This window comes from Anser brachyrhynchus (assembly GCF_964034855.1).
Source record: "Anser brachyrhynchus genome assembly, chromosome: 9".
Classification (NCBI taxonomy): Eukaryota; Metazoa; Chordata; class Aves; order Anseriformes; family Anatidae; genus Anser; species Anser brachyrhynchus.
This window is the reverse complement of record NC_137703.1, coordinates 10765446-10784560: the sequence shown is the minus strand read 5'-3', so window position 1 is coordinate 10784560 and position 19115 is coordinate 10765446. Positions and strand designations below refer to the sequence as shown.

Here is a 19115-nt window from a genome sequence, read left to right as displayed (position 1 = left end):
AACAACACAGCCTGGTCCCTGTCAGCCTTTAGGGCGAGCACCGGGGGTCCTGCAGCCGGTCCCGGGACGCAGTACCCCCCTGATAACTTGCACCATTTATCCTCGATGCTTGCCCTGCCGTAGCGAGGCTGCGGGCCGCGGCGTTCTCCCGCACACCCCAGCCACCCGCTGACCTTGTCACCCAGCGGCCAAACCCTGCGGCACCCCCGCCCCGACCCCTCCGCCTCGGCCGGCCGAGGAGCAGCCGGGGCTCGGAGGGAGGCGGCGGGGACGCTGCGGGCCCGGAACGCGGCTTCGGGCCGCGGTTTCCCGAGGCGCCGCCGGTCCCTTCCTGCGGCCCGGGCCCTGCGCGGCGGCTCCGCCCGCGCCCCGTTGGCGGCAGCGGGGCGGGACTGGCACCGGCACCGGCACCGGCAGGCTCCGGCTCCAGGGCTCCGGCACCGGGTGAAGGTAGGGGGGGACGGGGGGCCGGGACCCGCACCGGGAGGGCCCCGGGGGGGCTGCACCGGGCGGTGCTCGCCCCGCAGCCGGGGGGGCGGGCGGGTTAATGGGGTCGGAATTAGGGACCGGGGGGGGGCTGGGGGGGCAGCGGTTCGGACAGGGCACGGTCCGAAAGGGGTCACCCGGGGGGGGGTTGGTCGGAGGGTGGCCGCTGGGTTTGGTGGTGAGACGTGTTGTGAATGCCTGCGCGGTGCTTAGCGGAGGATAATCGCAGGGTTAGGAAAATTTATGGGTTGGCAGGTTCTCAGCGCGAGGAGGGGGTTGCAGTGGTCTCGGGGGGGTTGTAATGGTCTCGGTGTTACCGCAGGGTGAGCCCTGAAGGTGGCTGGGGGGCTTGGTGGCGATGGGCAGCCCTCCTGAGGGAGGCTGGCACCCAGCTCTCAGTAGGCGCTGCTGGCGGACCCTAAAACACGAGGAGCAACCCGAAAGCCAGGCAGAACGACCGCCCAGCCTTGTACATTACGGCCCCTGAGCAAGCCCCAAACCTGCGATATGCTCCAGAAACCTGCTCCTGCAAACCACAGCAGAGACCTTGTTGCGTGCCGGGGCGCTCGGTGCCCCAGGTTACGGTGTGCCCAGCAGGGCTGCGAATTCACCGAAAAGGTCCTGCCGGCAATTCCTTTATTTTTTTTATACCTCATAGCAGCACTGCCTCGGTGATCACACAGCACCCTGCTCAGCCGTGGCGGCGGTGGGGAGAATCACCTCGAGCCTTTGGGGCTCGGGTGGCGCCCGGCATCCTTCCACTGACCGCAGAGTGCTGGTACCAGATCTGCGTGTGGCTGCTAACACATCGCAAGCAGCCGAAGCAGCCCGTGTTTTGAGTGTGGGCAGGGCTCTGTGTGTGCCAGACCCCCCCGAACCTTTGCGAGGGGCTGGAGGGCTTGGAGCAGAGCAGGCACCGAGCGCGGGGACAGCCGCAGTCTGGGCCGTTTCCACTCGCTTTTTGTGCCGGTGCCCTCGGTCTGGGGCGTCGGGCAAGGCTGGGCTGTGAATGAGGTTGGCGTGGGGATTGGGCAAGATTTTTAAACACCGACTGAAGAGAGATCCTGATCTCTCCCAGTAATTACGTACGGGTTAACCCCCGTCTTGTAAACAGCCTTTCATCAGTATCTAGAGGAGTATGTGATGAGCCTTGTCATTAACTTCTTCTGAGCCTTCCTGTCTACAGCGGATCTCTACAGAGATGCATACCAGTGAGATTAATCACAAATTGGGGGCTGGAGATGGAGAGCAGAATACAGAGTCTGTTCTCCCCATGGCTGAGGAATGCAGGGTAGGTTGGGCGCTTTGCAGCCTGGCAGGGGAATTGTCTGAGGTGACAGGACCTCTTCCTTCTCCCTGAGGCTCTCGCTTCGTGCCTTCCATGTGTCAGGGCAATTCTTCGCCGCGGACAGCTGCCAGAGTGCAAAGTTTAGTAGTATTTGCCTACAGATGAGTCAGCAGAAGAGAAATAGCTTGCCTTCTGTATAGTGGAATCATCTTGTAGGCAGAGCAGCACATGACAGTCACATCTGACCGTGCTAACAACGCCTTCCGAGTTCAGCGGGCGACGGGAGCGTGCGAGCAGGCTGCGGAGCCTGGGGCCGGGGGCTCGGTGTCCCGGTGTGCCGGCCTCCTGCTGACCTTCACCTCTGCTGGTAAATGCAACAGCTCGGGGCTGGAGCACTTACGGGGTTGTGGCAGCCGCCTCTTGTTCCATACGTGTTTCGAGTTTAAGTAGCAGGTTTTATTTTGCCTTGTTGTGTGAATCTGCAAGCAAGACGCAGCAGAAGCGGCAGGAGAAATCCTGCTGCTGCACGTAGATTTGCAAATCGTAATATTCTTCGAGAAATCCCTCGAGTCTCGAAACACAAAGAATGCAGATGAGTCAGGTCCCCGTTCCGTCAGTGGGCTGGGGATGCAGGAATATCTGCTCTGCTTCTGTGGTGTCACGCGAGGCAGAGTCCTGCGACACTGTGAATGCCTACACTGGGGGCTAAACAAAACATCACGGCTGCCCGGGAAGGAGCAGTCCCTGAGGTAAGGCTTTGGTAAGCAACAGGATTTGCTGCACCAATTCTGGGACCTTGTCCGTATGCCACAGGTGCTGTGGTGAAATTCCAGCTCAGATGATGATTAGTTAACTCGCGCTAAGGGGAAAAAAAAATTAATTTTCCTTGTGCTGCTCAATGCCTGTCCTTTCTCCCCCGCAAGAAGTGGCTGCGTTCCTGTGGGAAATGCCCTGAGCTTCGTAGTCGGCTCCTCCTGGCAGAGCCCATGCAGCTCTCAGCTCGGGGTGAGCCAGCAGGCGGGTGATGGAGGGCACTTCCTTGATGCAGGGTGCACACCGAAGAGATGAGTTTCGGAAGCAAGGCCCCATGCGTTCTGTAAAGTGGCGCAGAGGCTGGGATTTGCCCCTTGGGCCTTCCCTGATAGGGCACTTGTTAGCTTTGCTCCTAGAGAGCGCTTTGTCATGTCGAGCACGGATTCGGTTCTGCAAGAGGTTGATGCGTTAGGCAAAGTGGAACAGTGTTAATGTTTTACAACAGGGCCATTTCTTCTGGTGATGCCAGTTCTTTGTCGTGGAGTTTTTCAGAATAAGCTTTCAGAGCTATCTTTCCTTCCCCGCTCCCCATCTGCTGCAAGTGTAATTAATTTGAGAACAGGCAGTGTTTTACTCATTTGGGGAGGCAAAGATGCGTGCTCATGTGTTCAGCTCAGCTACAGATGCTGCATCCCATTGTTAGGAAGTAATTGTTTAGGGTGCTATTTTAGTCCTTTGGGTCAAAAACAATTGCTCTAAGAGCAGGAGCTTTATCGCAGTAAGGTATGGCTTGTTTTCCAAAACAACTTGTTCCCAGTTATTTTCATTAATAACTGGTGCTGGGAGGAGTTCCCGGAAACGCGCTAGCCACAGGGTGAAGGTTTTAGAGCCCCGAAGAGGTAAAATTACTGCTTAATTTCTGCATTAATTTGAGTAATTAACAGAGCTGCGTCACTCCTGAGGTGCCCAGCCAAGCTCTCCAGACTCTGCAGAGGCTCCTTCAGCACGGTCTAGCCTGTAACATCAGGGCAGGGAGAGCGCTTGCGTGCCATCCACCGGACAGGTAGTCGAGAAAACCTACAGCTGTTTTCCCCCACTCTTCCCATCAACGTTAAGGTTGCTTCCACCAGAAACAGAACTGTGCTGCTTTTAGGTGAACCGGGCGGTTTCCGACAGGACTGTTGGCTTTCCCCAGTGTTTTTTGGCTTCCCGCTCACCTAAAGATTCTCTTTTTGTGGTCTTAGTGCCCTGCGTTAGGTCTAACAGAGCAGCCTGGGGTACGTACCCGCAGGTAGCACCGCACCGGAGGCACTTGGCCCTACACCTGCTTGTAGGGTACCGCCTGGTTGGTGCTAGGTGGGGAGAGTTGTGCTCGCGTGCTATTAAAGTGCATTTGACTCCTTACCTGGGGACGTTCCTTAACTTGGATTCAAGTAAGCCCAACCCCTAAATCTGCTTCTTACCAGCTCCCTTTCGCAGAGCCCAGGCTTGCTGGCGGCCGAGGAGCGGAGCTTCACCCCGTGGACGGGCTGCGCAGAGGGACACTGCCCGTCCCCTTCCCTCGCCCTGCCCCGCCTAACGTGTCCCGGCGCATCCTCTGCAAAGGGTGGGGAGAAGTTTTACATTCCACCTGGCTCTCATTAGAAGGGCGTAGAGGCACGCACGTCATCATCATTCCTGGGCGGAGGGAGGGCTCGTGCTGCTCGCAGCTCCGAAATGCTGCTTGCTGCGCTGGGAGCTGCGCGGTGCAGGTGGGCAGGAGGCACAAGACGTAGCTGCTGCTCTTCACTTACAGGCTCTGCAAACGCAGCGCCTCTTTCTGTCTCGGCAGCTGAAAAGGGAGTGTGGGCTGTCATGCGTTTTATAAACCCCTAGCTTTGCTTCAGCTGTGCGGGGTACTTGCTAATGCGCCGGGGCCCTTTGGGAAGACGGCAGCGTACGGTAACCCCCGGGGTAGCTCACGGCCAGAGAGCTGCCACGATTTCTGTCCCAAGCTGGCCGTCTCTCTGCCCATTCATCGCAGAAACGGTTCAGCTGAACTAATTACAACCTGGCACGTAAAGTGCCAGGAGTACGCGTGTGCCCGAATGTGGTGACAGCAGCTGCCTCGCCACCAGCTGAGTCACCGCTGCAGTGGGGACAGGGGACGAGAGGGCAGGATGGTGGCAGCCATCCCAAGGTGAGCTGTCCCCGCTGAGCCGTGGCTCGGTCTTGCGCAAACAGCAAAGCAAACAGCAGGCCGTCTCGGTAGTGAAGTTATGACCGTGGGTTGCACCCCTTTGCTCCTTCCCCTCCCCTTGTCCTCCTGCTTAAACCGGCTTCTTCCTCGCATCGGGGTTGCGCAGGGACCCGGCCTCTTGAAGCGGGGGCTGCAGCACTGAGGGGTAGAAGCGTTTGTGTTCAAAATGAGAGCCGGGGGAGGGCTGGATGTGGACTGGGCATGCCTTAATCCTCAGCTTGCCTTTCAGATGCTAAAACAGCATAATTAGCCTTGTTCTGATGATTTATAACTTGCACTGCAACTCTTGGGTGAGTTCTCTCCAGCCAGCTGACCGCTGCACACTTCTCTCTCTGCAGAGGAGCCCCGAGTTGCACTCAGTGATTCCGTATTCCCACCAGGCACTGTTTGTCAAGCCTTGGCAGCTGATGCCGAATACAACTGGCTGAGCCCCTTGTTAGGTGGCTGTGTCTTTGCACTGACCTTCTGTACGCTCTGCCTGCTGTTGACTGATTTTTTTTTTTATTTTTTATTTTTTGCTTTGGAAGAGCTGAGAAATATCTCTCCCTCCCCTCCCTTTTTTCTTTTTTTCTTCCCCTTCATTTTGTCCCAGTTCCTACTGGACGCGCTTGGCAAGATGGAGCCGCCGACCTCCTCCAGGCTGAATTCCCGCAAGAGAAGAAAAGATGGATCCGGCCCCAACGGGGCGACGGAGCTGGATGGAATCCCTCCAAAAATGTCCCGGCGCTCATTCGTAAGTAAGCAGAGATAGGAGCTGTAGGTGCCTGGAGATTACACATTGAAGTCTTAGCAGCAGGAAGATAAATGTTGTGGGGTTTCTGTGGAGACGGAAAACAAGGGGGAGGAAAGAAGCAAACGACAGTAACTATGCTTCTTGTAGAGCCAGTTTGAAATCTTCCTTTGCTCATACTAATAACATGCTTACAACATGGGCTTAAATTAGATCCGAAGCGAGCGTTGCTAAGCTGCTTTTGTGGTCTGGTCAGCCTCTTTGTAGTCACTTAATCTGCACCCAGAGAGGCATGCATATAGATATCCACGTGCTACAAAAGGAAGCATGCTCTTCACATGGGTGGCTTTTCTCAGTGGCCAGCAGGAGGGAGAAATACACCCAAGAAAAGTACGTAACAACTCGTGTACCTAGCAGAAAGTCCGCGTCAAGGCAGGGGACCCATCGGTGGGCTTGAAGTTTGTTAGCACCTGCAGAAGAAAGCTGCTGAAACCACTGTCTGCAACACTGGGAGGATGACTTCTTTGATTCTCCTCGTGTGGCAGGATGCTGCATTTAAGTTGCTGGTACTTCAGGAATGTTTAAAAGAGAATAAATGGAAAGTATTTATCCTTCTAGATCAAACTTGGAGTTTCTTCTAAAGGTCATCTGTCTCAGCTAATGTCACTGTGAAGAGCTGACTTTATCTTGTCCCTGCCGCGATACTGTGGTGATGGCTTTTCTACAGCTCCTCTTTGCTCCTTTTCCTCGAGCTCTCCTGTGCATCACGTGTTTGCTGGTTGCTCTTTCCTTATCTCTGTGAGAAGCACCTACCGTCCCTGCCACATCACGCTGGGGTCATAGTCCTTGGTAAAATTTGGTGATGTGTCACGGCTTTCCTCGTGGATAACGTTTGGCTCTTGAGGAGTACTTCAGTGCTGTCCCAAGACATTTGACAGATGTTAGCAGTGTTGGAAGTGGAGGATTGAGCTGTTGCGTGACTTATTCCGCAGGGCCTTAATATCCTTGACTTCCATAAAGATCCATCCCGTCCCTCTTGAAAATTCCACATATTTCAGTGAGGACAGAGAAGCGTAAGGGTTATTCCATGGAAATCACTTGCTCTTCAGTTTGGTGTCTGTCCTGTGTTAGAAATAAAGCATCTATCTATATGAACAGCATGAAACAGGTAATACCCAGCCTGTTTTATTGTGCACATCTGGTTGTGTCCTGACCTTCGTAGGTGCTGCAGAGGAAGGGTGAGGTTGGCAGAAGCTTTTGAGAGCATTTCTCTGTGATTCTCTGATAATTTTGGTAGTTTTTTATGCTGTTATTCCTAGCTTTGTATCACATACATGACAACCAAGCTGCAAAGAGTCTGGTTTTATTCACAAGTCCCAGATATCATGGCAGTGAGGAAAGGAGAGAGAGGACCTAACGATAGGGACCCACCAGAGGAGGTGGTGTGTGAAACGTGGGTGCCAGAGCCTCAGAAGATGCTCCTGTTAAAGGAGGTTTCAGCAGCATCAGTTTGCTTCAGCATAGTGGTCAGTGGGTCACTTTTTCTCTCCACCTCATTCGGAGCGCTGTAATAAGGGCTGACATTAACAGTACTAGCAGTGGTCTTTCTGGTTGCAGCGGTGCTGGGTACTGTGGCAGGACGCTGCAATGGGACAGGAAGCCAGAGAGGAAACTGCTGATTAGCTTTCTGCAGCTTGAAGGTATTATTGTAACGATCTGCAGGCTCGTTTCCTAGCCTTCTGGCTCAGGAAAGAGAAGGCATTGCTGCCTCACACCTTCCTGCGAGAAGGAAGTTGAGCTGTTTGTTCCATTATGGGGAGGTCAGATGTTTTGTTCCCGCTCAGAGGAGACCAGAAAGGATACCTGGAGTTCAGCTGCTGATTAAATGTAACTGTCATGATAAGGCTAGTAGATTAGCGAGGTTTTCCTGCAGCACTAGGGTATGTTCTGCCACAGATCGAGGTCAGTCTCTTGTTACATATGCCTCAGAAAAGGGAGATGATGCACGTGTTCCTTGGGGATTGCTCTTTTGCTCATTTGTATAATCAAACCGAGGAGCTGTTAGAATTTGCACATCACAGCACAGGCACACCAGTACAGCAAAGTGATTGTCTTGCCTGGGTGGGCAAAGTCAGTGCCGTGACAATGAGGTTTGCTGAAGCTCCCCCTGTCAAATTCAGGCTAATCGCCCTGCAGGGCTGTTTTGAGGCTTAACACTGATTAGTCTTTCAGTACACGTGCTCGAATCGTGCAGACACAGTAAGTCACTCCGTGCCTAGAGCACTGCAGCTGCCTTGCTGCGCTCACCTTTGCGTTCTCACAGCTGACCACCTCTGGCTTTTTAGGGACTGAAGGAACCAGCTCCATTTTCAGATGAAGTGGAAATCGATTACAGCAAGCCATACATCCGAGTGACGTATGAAGAAGCGATGAGAGGGACCCCTTGTAAGTAAGAACCAGACTGGACGGGGTTTGTATAAATGTTGGGTTCGGGGAAGAGGTTTGATTCTCGATACCTGAGACTAATCCAGCCTTCTGTGCAAGACCAGGTTTGCAGCCCATGACTTTATTCATGCTTTGGTGGTTAAATAACTCTTTCTATGTGAAATTGGGTCTGCCAGTTCAGCTGAAATTGGAGGCTCTGTGTATGAGGTGTTGTACCTTTGTCAGTAAGATTCTCTGAGATAAATAAATATTCATATTTTAGCTTTTCCTATGCCACTGACAGCTAAAGAGTACTATCAGAGCTGAACATTTTTCTGTACTACTTTATCTGAAGCAGCTTAAAGCTAGGCACTTTAAAAGTCATCTCTTTTGAAATTTGAAATGCCAAGTAAAACCAACATATGTCTTTGTCCAGAGTATCCCATTCTAGCCTGGATTTGAATTAAAGTCAGTGTCATTAATCAAAATAGACTATCCTCACAGCAGGAACGTGCCCTTTTATTTTATAAAACAAACTGGGATAAACTGTGCTCTTTGCAAGTCCGTCAGGGAAGCAGAGGCAGGACTGGCTCCTCCTGAAGGATGGCTGCCCTCTGTTGCCAAGCTGTGTGCAGACAGTGCTGTCTTGCTTGGCCTCTCCGTTATGGAGACCCTGAGACAATAAAAATGCCGCACTTCTGATTACCTGACTGCTGCTGATGTTGAGAGAGAAGCCAGCTTAGAGTGAGATCTGGCAGTGATTTCCTGCAGGAGTTTCTGGAAATGCAGTGCTTTTCACAGTCCGTGTTAGTCTCCCAGCTGAAAGTCTCCAGAACCTGCACAAAGGTCTCTGATTTCAACATCGATGGCTCTCCTGCCTGCTAAGACTAAAATACACTGCATGCTTCCCTGTTGTTGTTTATGCCTGTGCTCAGCAACTGTGGCTGCTGCAGGTAGAGGAAAAGAGACAGATGTCCCAGCCAATTCCCAGAACATAACTGCGCTTTGATAAAGGGGCGTGCCAGGGCCAGCCCTCTTCTGGCATACAGAAAGCTCTTGCAGTCTTAGGCTTTCAGATCCTTGGCCCTCCAGAGCCTCCTGGCACCTTCAGACAGAGGCAGATTTGCTGACAAATGACTGGAAGAGGCTGTCCTCAGGCTGACTCCTCTGCTTAACTTGAACTTAACATCCTTCCCTTTGCATCAAGTCTTCCTCTCCCATGCTCGGTCTCTAGGTGCAGTCAGAGCCCTTCCCAGACCCAGGAGGTTTCGGCTCTCCTGGTGGGTCTTCTGTCTGCCCCTTCCTCGCTGCAGCTTTGCTGTGCCTCTGAATCAGTCTGCGTGAACTGGGCCAGAGAGCAGCAGCCCGTTCCCAGGTGTCATATAACAAGAATATGTGGCTTTCTGTCACCAGCAACAAGAGAGCCGGAGCCCCGTGTGGCCCCAGGGGACCAGAAGTCGGGGAGTCTCCTGCTGCTACGTGCTCCTCTATCTCAACTTACCTTTGTGCTGACCTCAGGGAAGAGCTATGATTTACCCTGTCAGAGATGGGCTGATGGCCTTTGTTCTTCCTTATTAATCTATGATTTCAATGCATGCCGGCAGTTCAGCAGAATCGTATTTGCATTTCTCTGAGTAGTCCAGATGGGTTTTCAGATACAGGCACCCACTTCATTAGACCGTAGGGAACCAGTGACGCTGGTGGGGAATCAGAACAGCCTGGTCCCTCAACCAGACGTGGTAGCTGTGGCAGTGGGCTGTAGAGAGGAGGGTTTTGAGAAGGTCTTGAGACGCCATCCTGGCTGGTAGGGGAAATCAGGCACCTGCAAAACATTTTGGCCAGTTCCCCTCTTGTATCTCCTTGCTGTGCCAAAAAAAAAAAAAAAAAAAAAAGAATGCTACATTTAGATTCCACAGCAGGGAGATATTCAGAGTTTGCTTTCCCCTTGGTGTCCCTTCACGGTAGGTATGTGGTAGGTTTTGAGTCTGTTTTTGAACATGGTTGTATTTCAGCTATGTTCTCTGCTGTGTTTGTTTCCATGTGCGAAGGAAAAGAGCCAGCCATTTTCACAAATCTTTCCTGGCTATGGCTCTGCACTCTGCCAGTTTCCTGCAACTCCCCCCCTGAGTTTCAGAAGGTCCCCATATGCATGCATGAGCAGCAGCTCCTTCTCCGGGAAGGCATCTTCACAAATGTCTGTCTGTCTGTCTCGTTGGCACAGTGGATCGCCCTGTCAGAGTTTACGCCGATGGAATATTTGACTTGTTTCACTCCGGACACGCCCGGGCCTTGATGCAAGCAAAAAACCTCTTCCCAAACACATACCTCATTGTGGGAGGTAAGGAGTGATCTTGTTGACTTTGGCTGTCATAGGAGCACGGTTAACCTCCGCTGTTGTGCATACAGGTGGCATAACAGGGTTTTTGTCCTTATGGCCTTAGTGGCTGTCCCTGCAGTTGTCCCAAATCCCACTTTGTTGTCGAAGTGTTACTGCAGTATGTTAAGTGTAAGATACATCTGCAGAAAGAAATCCTGTACCAAAAGAACACAAGGAAAAGACTCCTCATCAGCCTGTTCAAACTTGGCCCCTCTGTTTGTGACAGATACCACTGAGTATGAAAATATACTAGCGGCAGCTGAGCATCTGCCTCTCAGCTAACAGTTCCCCCGTGGCTGGTTGAGCTTTGTGTCACTTGTATTTCCCTGCAAGTCACCCTCCCGCTCCAGCTCTCTGCTGGGAATTGCTTCTGGCTAACCCCAAGCAGGTCCTGCCAGGAGCATGGAGATAACAGTGGTTCCTTGCGCACACGAGTGGCCACGTGGAACTCAGTAAAGCCCCTGTTTCTCCAATGAAAAGTTCATATTTTGTTCATTAGATTCAAAGTCCTTGAGATAAAACCAGGAATATCCTGCTCACTGCCTGAGGGGACCCAGCAGAGGTGTTTCAGCCAGGTCTCCTTCAAGAATATAACAGGAAAGCAGAAACTCTTTCCTCTGGCTGCTGCAACACGCTGGCCTCTGTCCACGCAGTGCCTCTGTGCCCGTACCTTCACCCAGGTTTCTGATATGTGACACTAGAGACACCTCAGGCTGTGGATGCTGTCTAGCAGGAGGTGGCCTCTAGTCAGGCTGCGTAATAATGCTGAGGTGTCAGGAGCTGGGAATACCTTTAACTAGTTTTCTCAACAGTCATTAGCTTCCTGCAGCAAAATGAAACTGATTCTATGACAGACCATTAATAATGCCTTTGTGTTTTGTTTCACTGCCGAGAGCATTTTTACAGTGGTACTTCTGTACGTTTTGTGTGTGCTCCGGTAGCCTCTGGAAGGGGAGAGGAGGGAGGAAAGCTGATACAGTTAATCAAACTTTCAAAACGCTCTAAACTCAGAAATCTTGCAGGCAGAAAGACAAGCCATGTACATAAACATGCATCAGACAGGAAAATACCTTCAGGTAACGCTATTAACATGCCGATTAAGATGTGTAGTTTTGCTCTCTGCCTCCGGGAGACCGGTGAGCTGTGGAGGGCAGTGAGCTGCTCCCCTTGCACCAGGAACTGAGGGAGACAAGAGGCCACAGCCCAAGTGAACGTTAGTTCCAAGCTGGGAGCAATCTCACCCGCTCTTTATCATCTGTTTGTCTGGAACATAAATATATCCAATATCCTGAGACTGGTAATCCCTTGTTTACTTTTGAGTCTGATAACCAAGTGAAACTGCTTCCTCCTCGATGTATTATGTGCAGATTGTGAAGAGTTGTTCGTTTACTTTTTTCATAGAACATAATTAAATGAACTTAATTTACAGTGAACTCGCTCTTCATTTTAGTTTTCCAAGAGCTAGACTATGTTATGTTATTTATGAAATTAGAAGTTTAGAGAGGTGGGTTTTTTGGTGTTTTGTTTGTTTGTTTGTTTTACTTTTATTTTTATTTTCATACGGGCTCCAGTTTCCAAAGCTGAGACATCCAGAGGATAATAAGCAAGTTTCTGCCAGGTAGAACCCCAGGTCTCATTTCATACAGGAGAGTTGTCTTCTGTATTGGTTGGTTTTCTTGGTAAGCATTGAAGAAGTCTCTAGGGACCTTGAGGGCTTAGGGTACGGGTCCCCAGCTTGTGGAGAAATCCCCCAAGCAAATGGACAATTCCCCTTGCTCAGCCTGCCTAGAATGGCTCGAGAGTTTAGTGCCCTGTCACCACTCCCTGGTTCTAGTGATTTTTGGCTAGAAGTTAGGTTTGGAAGCGCCAGCCTCTGTCAGCAGCTGGAATTGTCTGGCTTGGCAGGGGTGTATGCAGGGTCCTTTCTCTGCAAAGTATTAGGGTAAGTAGCTCAGTCTCACTCTTCTCTGTGCCTGTTTCTTCAGTCTGCAGTGATGAGCTGACCCATAACTTCAAGGGCTTCACGGTGATGAATGAAAACGAGCGGTACGATGCTGTGCAGCACTGTCGCTATGTGGACGAAGTGGTGAGAAATGCACCGTGGACGCTCACCCCTGAATTCCTGGCAGAGCACAGGGTAATACGTGGCATCTGATCTGCTTTGAATTTTGATTAGCTGCTGTCTGTGCTTGCTATTTACAGCAAGAATTCATCCGTGGGGGTGACCTCTGCGTGATCAACCCATTTCAGTTGAAGATCCTTAAATATAGAATGAGCTGGGTTATGGGAACCAGGTGGGGCTTCTTGGAAGATTAGAAGTGTGTGCTGAGCTGGCAGATAGTGACAAGGTAAAGGAGCCTGAGAGGGCAAAAGGGTTTTCTATGTTCGAGGAGAAGCTGATGCTGGTTACCCATTGGTGTGAAACATGAAAAAGGGAGAGAAAAGGGGGAGCATAACGTTGGGTGGAAGGGATTTCTGGAGGTCGTGTGGTCCAGCCCCCTGCTTTCAGCAGTGCCAGATTAAATCTACATCAGCTTCCCCGCAGCAGGAGACCAGGCAAGCTGTATTGTGAGTCTTTTATCAGTAGGTAAGATGAAGTAAGAAGAGTCTCTGACATCTGTTGAACTGCTTTGGGAAGTGAAACAGCATCTGGGGAGTACGCTTAGTTTCCCCCTGTGGCCGTTAACAAGCTGTTTCTCTCAGGAGCTTAGAGCAGCTGTGTCCTTAGTCCCAGCCCTTCCTTTTCGTTGTGTGCTAACGAGTTTGATACGCAATTGCCAGTGAGAATTTGTGACTGCTCTTGGTTGTTTTTTCCAAGGGGAAACTGTCTTGCAGTTCTCGGTCATGCCTCCGAGTGGAGGTGTTGAGCAAAAAGTTACCAGCCGTGGCAGCAAGCAGGTGACCTGCGTACTCGAGATAAAATGTCGATTCTCATATTATTCTCAATTTTCAGATCGACTTTGTTGCACATGATGACATCCCCTATTCTTCTGCTGGCAGCGATGACGTATATAAGCACATAAAAGAAGCAGGTGAGTCTGGGTCAGATTCTCTGCTGTAGTTTTTCCTCTGCTCCTGTGTGGCAGGGTTGTGCCCTGCAGAGTGGCTCTGTGGGGACACGGTCTGCCCAGGAGGCTCAGAGGGCAGGAAGAAGTACAGCTTTGGGCACTGGTTCATAAGGCCTAGCCTGTTCCACGTGCCATGTCAAGGATTGCCTTACATTAATTTTTATGTACAACCTTGTTACTGTGATCGAATTCACAGCCACCTTTTGAGAAAATATTATGGCTTGTCTTACAGATTCTCACGAATGGAGAATCTTACGGACTTTACAGAGTGGATCCTCTAGCTGATTGCTGTAAAACTTGGGGGGAGGGGGGGTCAGTTTATTTTAAGCTTTCAAAACCCAGCCATCAGGGCTTATGTTTCTACCTGTTAAATTGTGAGATCCCTTATTCTGTCCTTGTCACCACGCTATTCTCAATGCAGTGGGTTGTAGTCAATAGTTTCGAAACCAGGTAAAGTGAAGAGTTGGAGCTTTTCTTTAGAAGATATACTTGTATTTGAGTAAGAAATTGTTTCTGACATGCTTAGGTCTTTCTTAGTTCCTCCTCGTACTCCCAGAAAGGAGGAGCCAGGTATTGTGCATTCCAGGGCAGAGTCATGATGGTGTGAGGACGGTTAGGAGTGTTCACAGGAGAAGTTGTTTACTATTAGAGGTGGCAGCAGCTTTTTACCATGTGTCTTGCTACAGCTGTCCTGAGTCCTGTTCCTCAACTTTAGGCATGTTTGCACCAACTCAGAGGACCGAGGGGATTTCAACATCAGATATCATCACCCGCATCGTGCGGGACTACGATGTTTATGCCAGACGGAACCTGCAGCGGGGCTACACAGCTAAAGAGCTCAACGTCAGTTTCATAAATGTGAGTCGAAGTGTGTCTCACCACAACTTCTTGCTCAGAGAAGCTGTGGATGCCCCATCCCTGGAAGTGTTCAAGGTCGGGTCGGACAGGGCTTTGAGCAACCTGGTCTAGTGGGAGGTGTCCCTGCCCTTCAGGGGGGTTAGAACTAGGTGATCTGTAAGGCCTCCTTCAACCCAAACCATTCCGTGGTTCTATAAGCTGTGTGAAGCTGTGTCTTGCATAGCAGTAGCACACTCCTGCTGTATGCCAGTGAGTAGCAAGTCTGCAGAGCTAAACAGTTACACCAAACTAGTGTCCTTATAGTGGTAGAAATTAGATTTCTCCCTCCCCTGGGATGCTCACTGTCAGGAGTGGGCCTGTCCAGGGGAGCTGGGGTTTTGCTGATACTGCTCTAATGTCAGAAATTACTTGGTGACGTTTCACCAGATGAGAGAGCTGGAGGCTGGGCCATGTGGCAAAATGTGTGTTTTGTCAAACCGAGTGAAGTGTTGGTTGTTCCTGGCAGCAGCTGCAGTGCCTCATCTCTCTCCTCTTCCCTCAGCCACTTCCCCAAGGTAGAGGCATTTGTTAGGATAAAATCTGATCCTGTTCTCACTGTGCTATTCCCTCTCTGGAGCTGCAGGAGTTAGGGGAGAAGGACGTGCTCTGATCCTGTGCTGAGTGTCTTTTAGCACACAAGCAGAATGCATGGCAGGAGGCTTTTCTTATGTAGTAAACATTTTTCTTATCACTCAGACACTATGCCTTTTTAATACAATCAAATACAAAATGAAACAGGAGAGGTAACGGCTGCTTGGCCTCTCTTTGGCATCCAACTGTCTCTGTTTACGAACACCCAGCAAAAAGTCTTGTGCTGTCACGATATGCAAGGAGACCTACAGCAGGTCCCTCACATCTAATCTGTATATTTTATAAATATTTCCCTCTTCCATGCACTGCTCTTAGGTAGTCCTTATCTCTGGGTTTAGTCTTGCTTTGTGGACTGTGCCAGGGCCTGCCACAAAGCGTCTCGCAGCCCCGCTGCATGTCTGCCATTTAGTCTAGGGAAGAAGCATCACTGGAGTGAGGGAGAAGTGTCACAAAACTGGTGGAGACGCTGAGTCTTAAGCAACGGTTCAGTGTAATAACTCAGATCAGAGGTGGTCGCCACTTAGATCTGGTGAGCTGTGTTCTGATCCATCGTTTACTCGACAGGAAAAAAAATACCACCTCCAGGAGCGTGTGGATAAGGTGAAAAAAAGGGTGAAGGATGTGGAGGAGAAGTCAAAGGAATTTGTCCAGAAAGTGGAGGAGAAGAGTATTGATCTCATTCAGAAGTGGGAAGAGAAGTCCCGGGAGTTCATTGGCAATTTCCTGGAGATGTTTGGCCCAGAAGGCGCGTTGGTAAGGAGCTGCCCGGGGAGAAGGGGAAAGGGGAGTTGGAGTCTGCGAACTCCAGCTTGTGTCCCGCAGGCCACGGAGCAAAGAGACTGACGGTCACTTTGTCACTGGCCTGGGACGGGATGGGTCTGAAACCACTGTTTTTCGCCTGGCTGTCCCGTGGTGCTGGCCAAATGTCACAGGCACTTCATGCTAGAGGTGCTTGAAAGTGGGTAATGGCGAAAGTGGACGCAGTGTCCGAAGGCACTATAGCACCGTGCTTGGGTTTCTGCTCTTACATTGCATGAGGAGTTGAGACACAACAGCTCAAAATGCTGCACGGGCTGTGAGCAGTGTCCGTTTCCATCACTGTTTGAGCCATGCTAACGTCCCTCCTGCTTCTGTCACAGAAACACATGCTGAAGGAGGGCAAAGGCCGGATGCTGCAGGCCATCAGCCCCAAGCAGAGCCCCAGCAGCAGCCCCACGCACGACCGCTCCCCGTCGCCCTCCTTCCGCTGGCCCTTTTCAACCAAGACTCCTCCTTCCTCGCCGGCCAACCGCTCCAGGAACGAGTCTGCAGTCACCTACGACATCAGCGAGGATGAAGAGGATTAAGCTGCCAGCCGGGATTTGCTGCGACCCACTAATCGCCGAATCCTAAGTCCAGACCCACTGGGGAACTCTAACTGAGCAAGAGAGCCATAGGAACAGGGCTGACGGTGAGCACAGGGCCTCGGAGGCACCCGTTGCTCTTAGTGAGGGCTGCTGCCTGGAAGCACATTCAAACCTCCTCTCCCTTCTCCCCAAATTCCCTTTTTATTGTTTACGTTCTAGTGGTCTCCAGGGGAAAGATGGTTTTTATATTTTAAGAAACTACTCTTTTAAAACACAAAGAATAGCACTCGAGTGTGGCTCTTGTTCTGGTTTCTTTTCCCCTGTTAAACTCTCCAGGCGAGACAGAGAGTGGTAAGACCCACCTGCCCCTTCTTTCTTTCAGCTCCCCTGTCTTATCCCTCCCAGCCCCAGGCAGTATCCGTGCCGCTGCCAAACGAAAGACCCCTCGGTTCCTCGACCAGGGTGACCTCGACAGCACGCAGGGAGCAGTTGCGTAGAGAGGCTGCTAGGACACAGGGACATCTCTGCTGCTCTGGAGCTGATAGGAACTTACCTGGCAGGCTCGGCAGCGCTGGCGTGCCTCTTGGCCGAGCTTCCCGGCTTGCCGCGGTGAGGATGTGCTGGGGAGAGGGCTGCCAGCTTAGCGTGCACGAGTCACCCCCTGGAAGAAGTCGCAGCACCGTAGTCGCACACCCTGCAGGTGTGCAGCATTGGCAGCTCCAAATCCGCACGGGCGGCTGCGGGGGAAAGGCCTTTTCCAGCTAATCTTAACGGGACTGCTAAATCTCGAGCTAAAATTGAGCCCTCAGTTGCTGTTGGAGAGAAGAGAATGAATCTTTGCTTCAGGGCGCTTTCTGTCTGCGCGTTTCCTCGGGCGTGTGAGCGCCCAGGTGGGAAATGAACGTGTGTGCTCCTTTGAGAAGTTCCTTGTCCCGGTCTCTGGTGTGTCCTAAGTGTTCGTCCGTCCACGCGGCCCCTCAGCACTGTGCTCTGCGCGTCTCCGTGTTTCAGTTGCTGTGCTCTGAGGACTGGCGCAGTCCTTTACACTGGTCAAGTTGCTGCTATAAGGACAAAACAAGAATTCACGCGGCCAGTTTGCTGTCTGTCGGTGTGTGCAGCTGGACAGATGAGGGGCACGTTTTACTGCCCAGTGAAGGGTGACGGCCCCGTGTTACCTGTCCTGTGCAATAAATGCACAAATCCTGCCCATCGACTCCGCTCCTCAAGGCAGGCCGGGAAGAACATCAGAGAGTGCTGCAGCTTTTTAAGATTTTAAACGTGTGCTCTGCTCATTCGAAAGGTCCTAGTCCTGCCTGCTGTCGTGTGTGTGTGTAGTAAGCGTCGAGCTTTGTGGCCCTCAGCTCTCCGGGGGAAGTTTCCCTCCCCGTGCCGGGTCCCGAGCTGCTCGGCGCGCTCTGTCCCCGCAGCCAGCTCGCTGTCCCATGAACGTCCCTCTCGCTTTTCCCTTCGGGTTTGTCTCTGTGTGGAGCTGCTGGGCTGAGCCCCTGTGAGCTCCTGCAGTGCTGGCAGCAGGTGAGGAGGGCTCGCAGCCCCGCAGGGAGCTCTGCCACGCGGGATGGGGGGGCTTGGGGAGCAGCAGGGAGGCGAATCATCCCAGGCTGCTGCTGCTTGCCGGCTTTTACCTTGCCGCTCCTCTGTCATGCTGCCCAGAGGGCCTGGCAGAGTCTCGTAGGAGAGAAACCTCTTCGCTCTGGGCTTCTGCTGAAGCCAGAGCCTATGTGAGAAAAGGGTATTTTGGGGATTCCTCATCCGCCACCCGGACCTCTCTCAGCAGGGGTGTGCACAGCTCTGGGAGCGTGGCTGGCTGCTGTTGGCTTGAAGCTGTGAGAGCAAAGAACGGTCTCTTGGTACGAGCCAGCCTTTGCTGACCTGGCTTATTTATGCTGGTGGAGCACTTATTTTGTATCACCCACGGTCTCTCTTCCCTATCTTCCCCACTTTCCTTCCTTCACCCTTCCCTCACTAGGGGTGTCAAGTCGCTTTCCCCAGGCGGATCACAAAGGCCAGGCTGCTTCAGAGCCTTGCTGCTGTTTTAAACACAAGTTATGCAACAGTGTTCTGTAATTTTGGGTAACAGTGGTGTGTTTTGGATGGTGGCTTGTTCTGTGGAGACCCTGCGTGTTTCTTGGTGTCTTTGCACAACTCGGGGCGCTTAGGAAGAAGCCAGGCATGGTTTTACGTGTAGCTTGGAATAACAGAGCTGTTTCTTGTAACCAATAATCCCTGCTTCCTCCTTGCACTTAAATTAAAAAAAACACTCAAATCCCAGAGCAGTCTTTTTTTTTTTTTCCTTTTTGGTTTTGTTTGTTTCCTCCTGGATTGCTGGACTGGCCCCATTTCCAGCGCTGCCCTGTCTTACCAAGACATTTTAGAGGGTCAGGACTTTATTGTAACCCGAGGCAGGTGTTGGAGCAGTGAATACACCTGGCAGTGGCGGTGACTTTGGGACAAACCCTGCGTCTTGCCCTCAGGGAAGACTTGGTGCTCACAAGGGCTCCCTGCTGGACAGGCTGGGTGTCCTACCTGCCGCAGGTAAGGAGCTGGGTCTGGCTGTCCAACAAGGTGACCGAGTCCCGTGTTTTGCTGCTTGCCTGCGTGTTGCTGCTTGTCAAAACCAGGAGATTTCCGGGCCCAACGCTACCGTTGGTGCCTAGAAAGTCCTGTCATGCTCTGTTGCCAGGAGTCTGTCAAGCCTGACGGTCTCATAACTGCTCACCGGTGTGTCTTCCAGCTGAGCAGTTTCACTCTGAATGCAGCCACCCACAAAAAGCTTTGAGTCACTTTTTTCCCCCCTTGATGGGAAAGAGAACTTTTTCCCTGAAATGGATGAAAGAAACGAAAGAGTGGGAGTTGGGAGCTTTGGTTTTCTGACTCTTCTCTTCCCAAGGGTTGCAC

At 51.7% G+C, this 19115-nt stretch overlaps 1 protein-coding gene across 4 annotated transcripts; it reads left to right on the top strand.

Annotated features, from left to right (window-relative positions):
* Window positions 1-259: 259 nt before the first annotated feature.
* Window positions 260-18488, top strand: PCYT1A (phosphate cytidylyltransferase 1A, choline). 4 transcript variants are annotated; one of them, XM_080604365.1, is made up of 9 exons: window positions 260-450; window positions 5359-5499; window positions 7842-7941; window positions 10142-10258; window positions 12283-12434; window positions 13251-13329; window positions 14081-14223; window positions 15418-15606; window positions 15993-18488. In XM_080604365.1, the coding sequence occupies exons 2-9, from the start codon at window positions 5383-5385 to the stop codon at window positions 16197-16199; spliced, it is 1104 nt and encodes a 367-aa protein (XP_080460491.1). In that variant the 5' UTR covers window positions 260-450; window positions 5359-5382; the 3' UTR covers window positions 16200-18488. The 4 variants fall into 4 exon arrangements, with proteins under 4 accessions (XP_080460491.1, XP_080460492.1, XP_080460493.1 ...); XM_080604366.1 differs by lacking the exon at window positions 260-450 and adding an exon at window positions 4002-4133; XM_080604367.1 differs by lacking the exon at window positions 260-450 and adding an exon at window positions 4336-4911.
* Window positions 18489-19115: the final 627 nt, after the last annotated feature.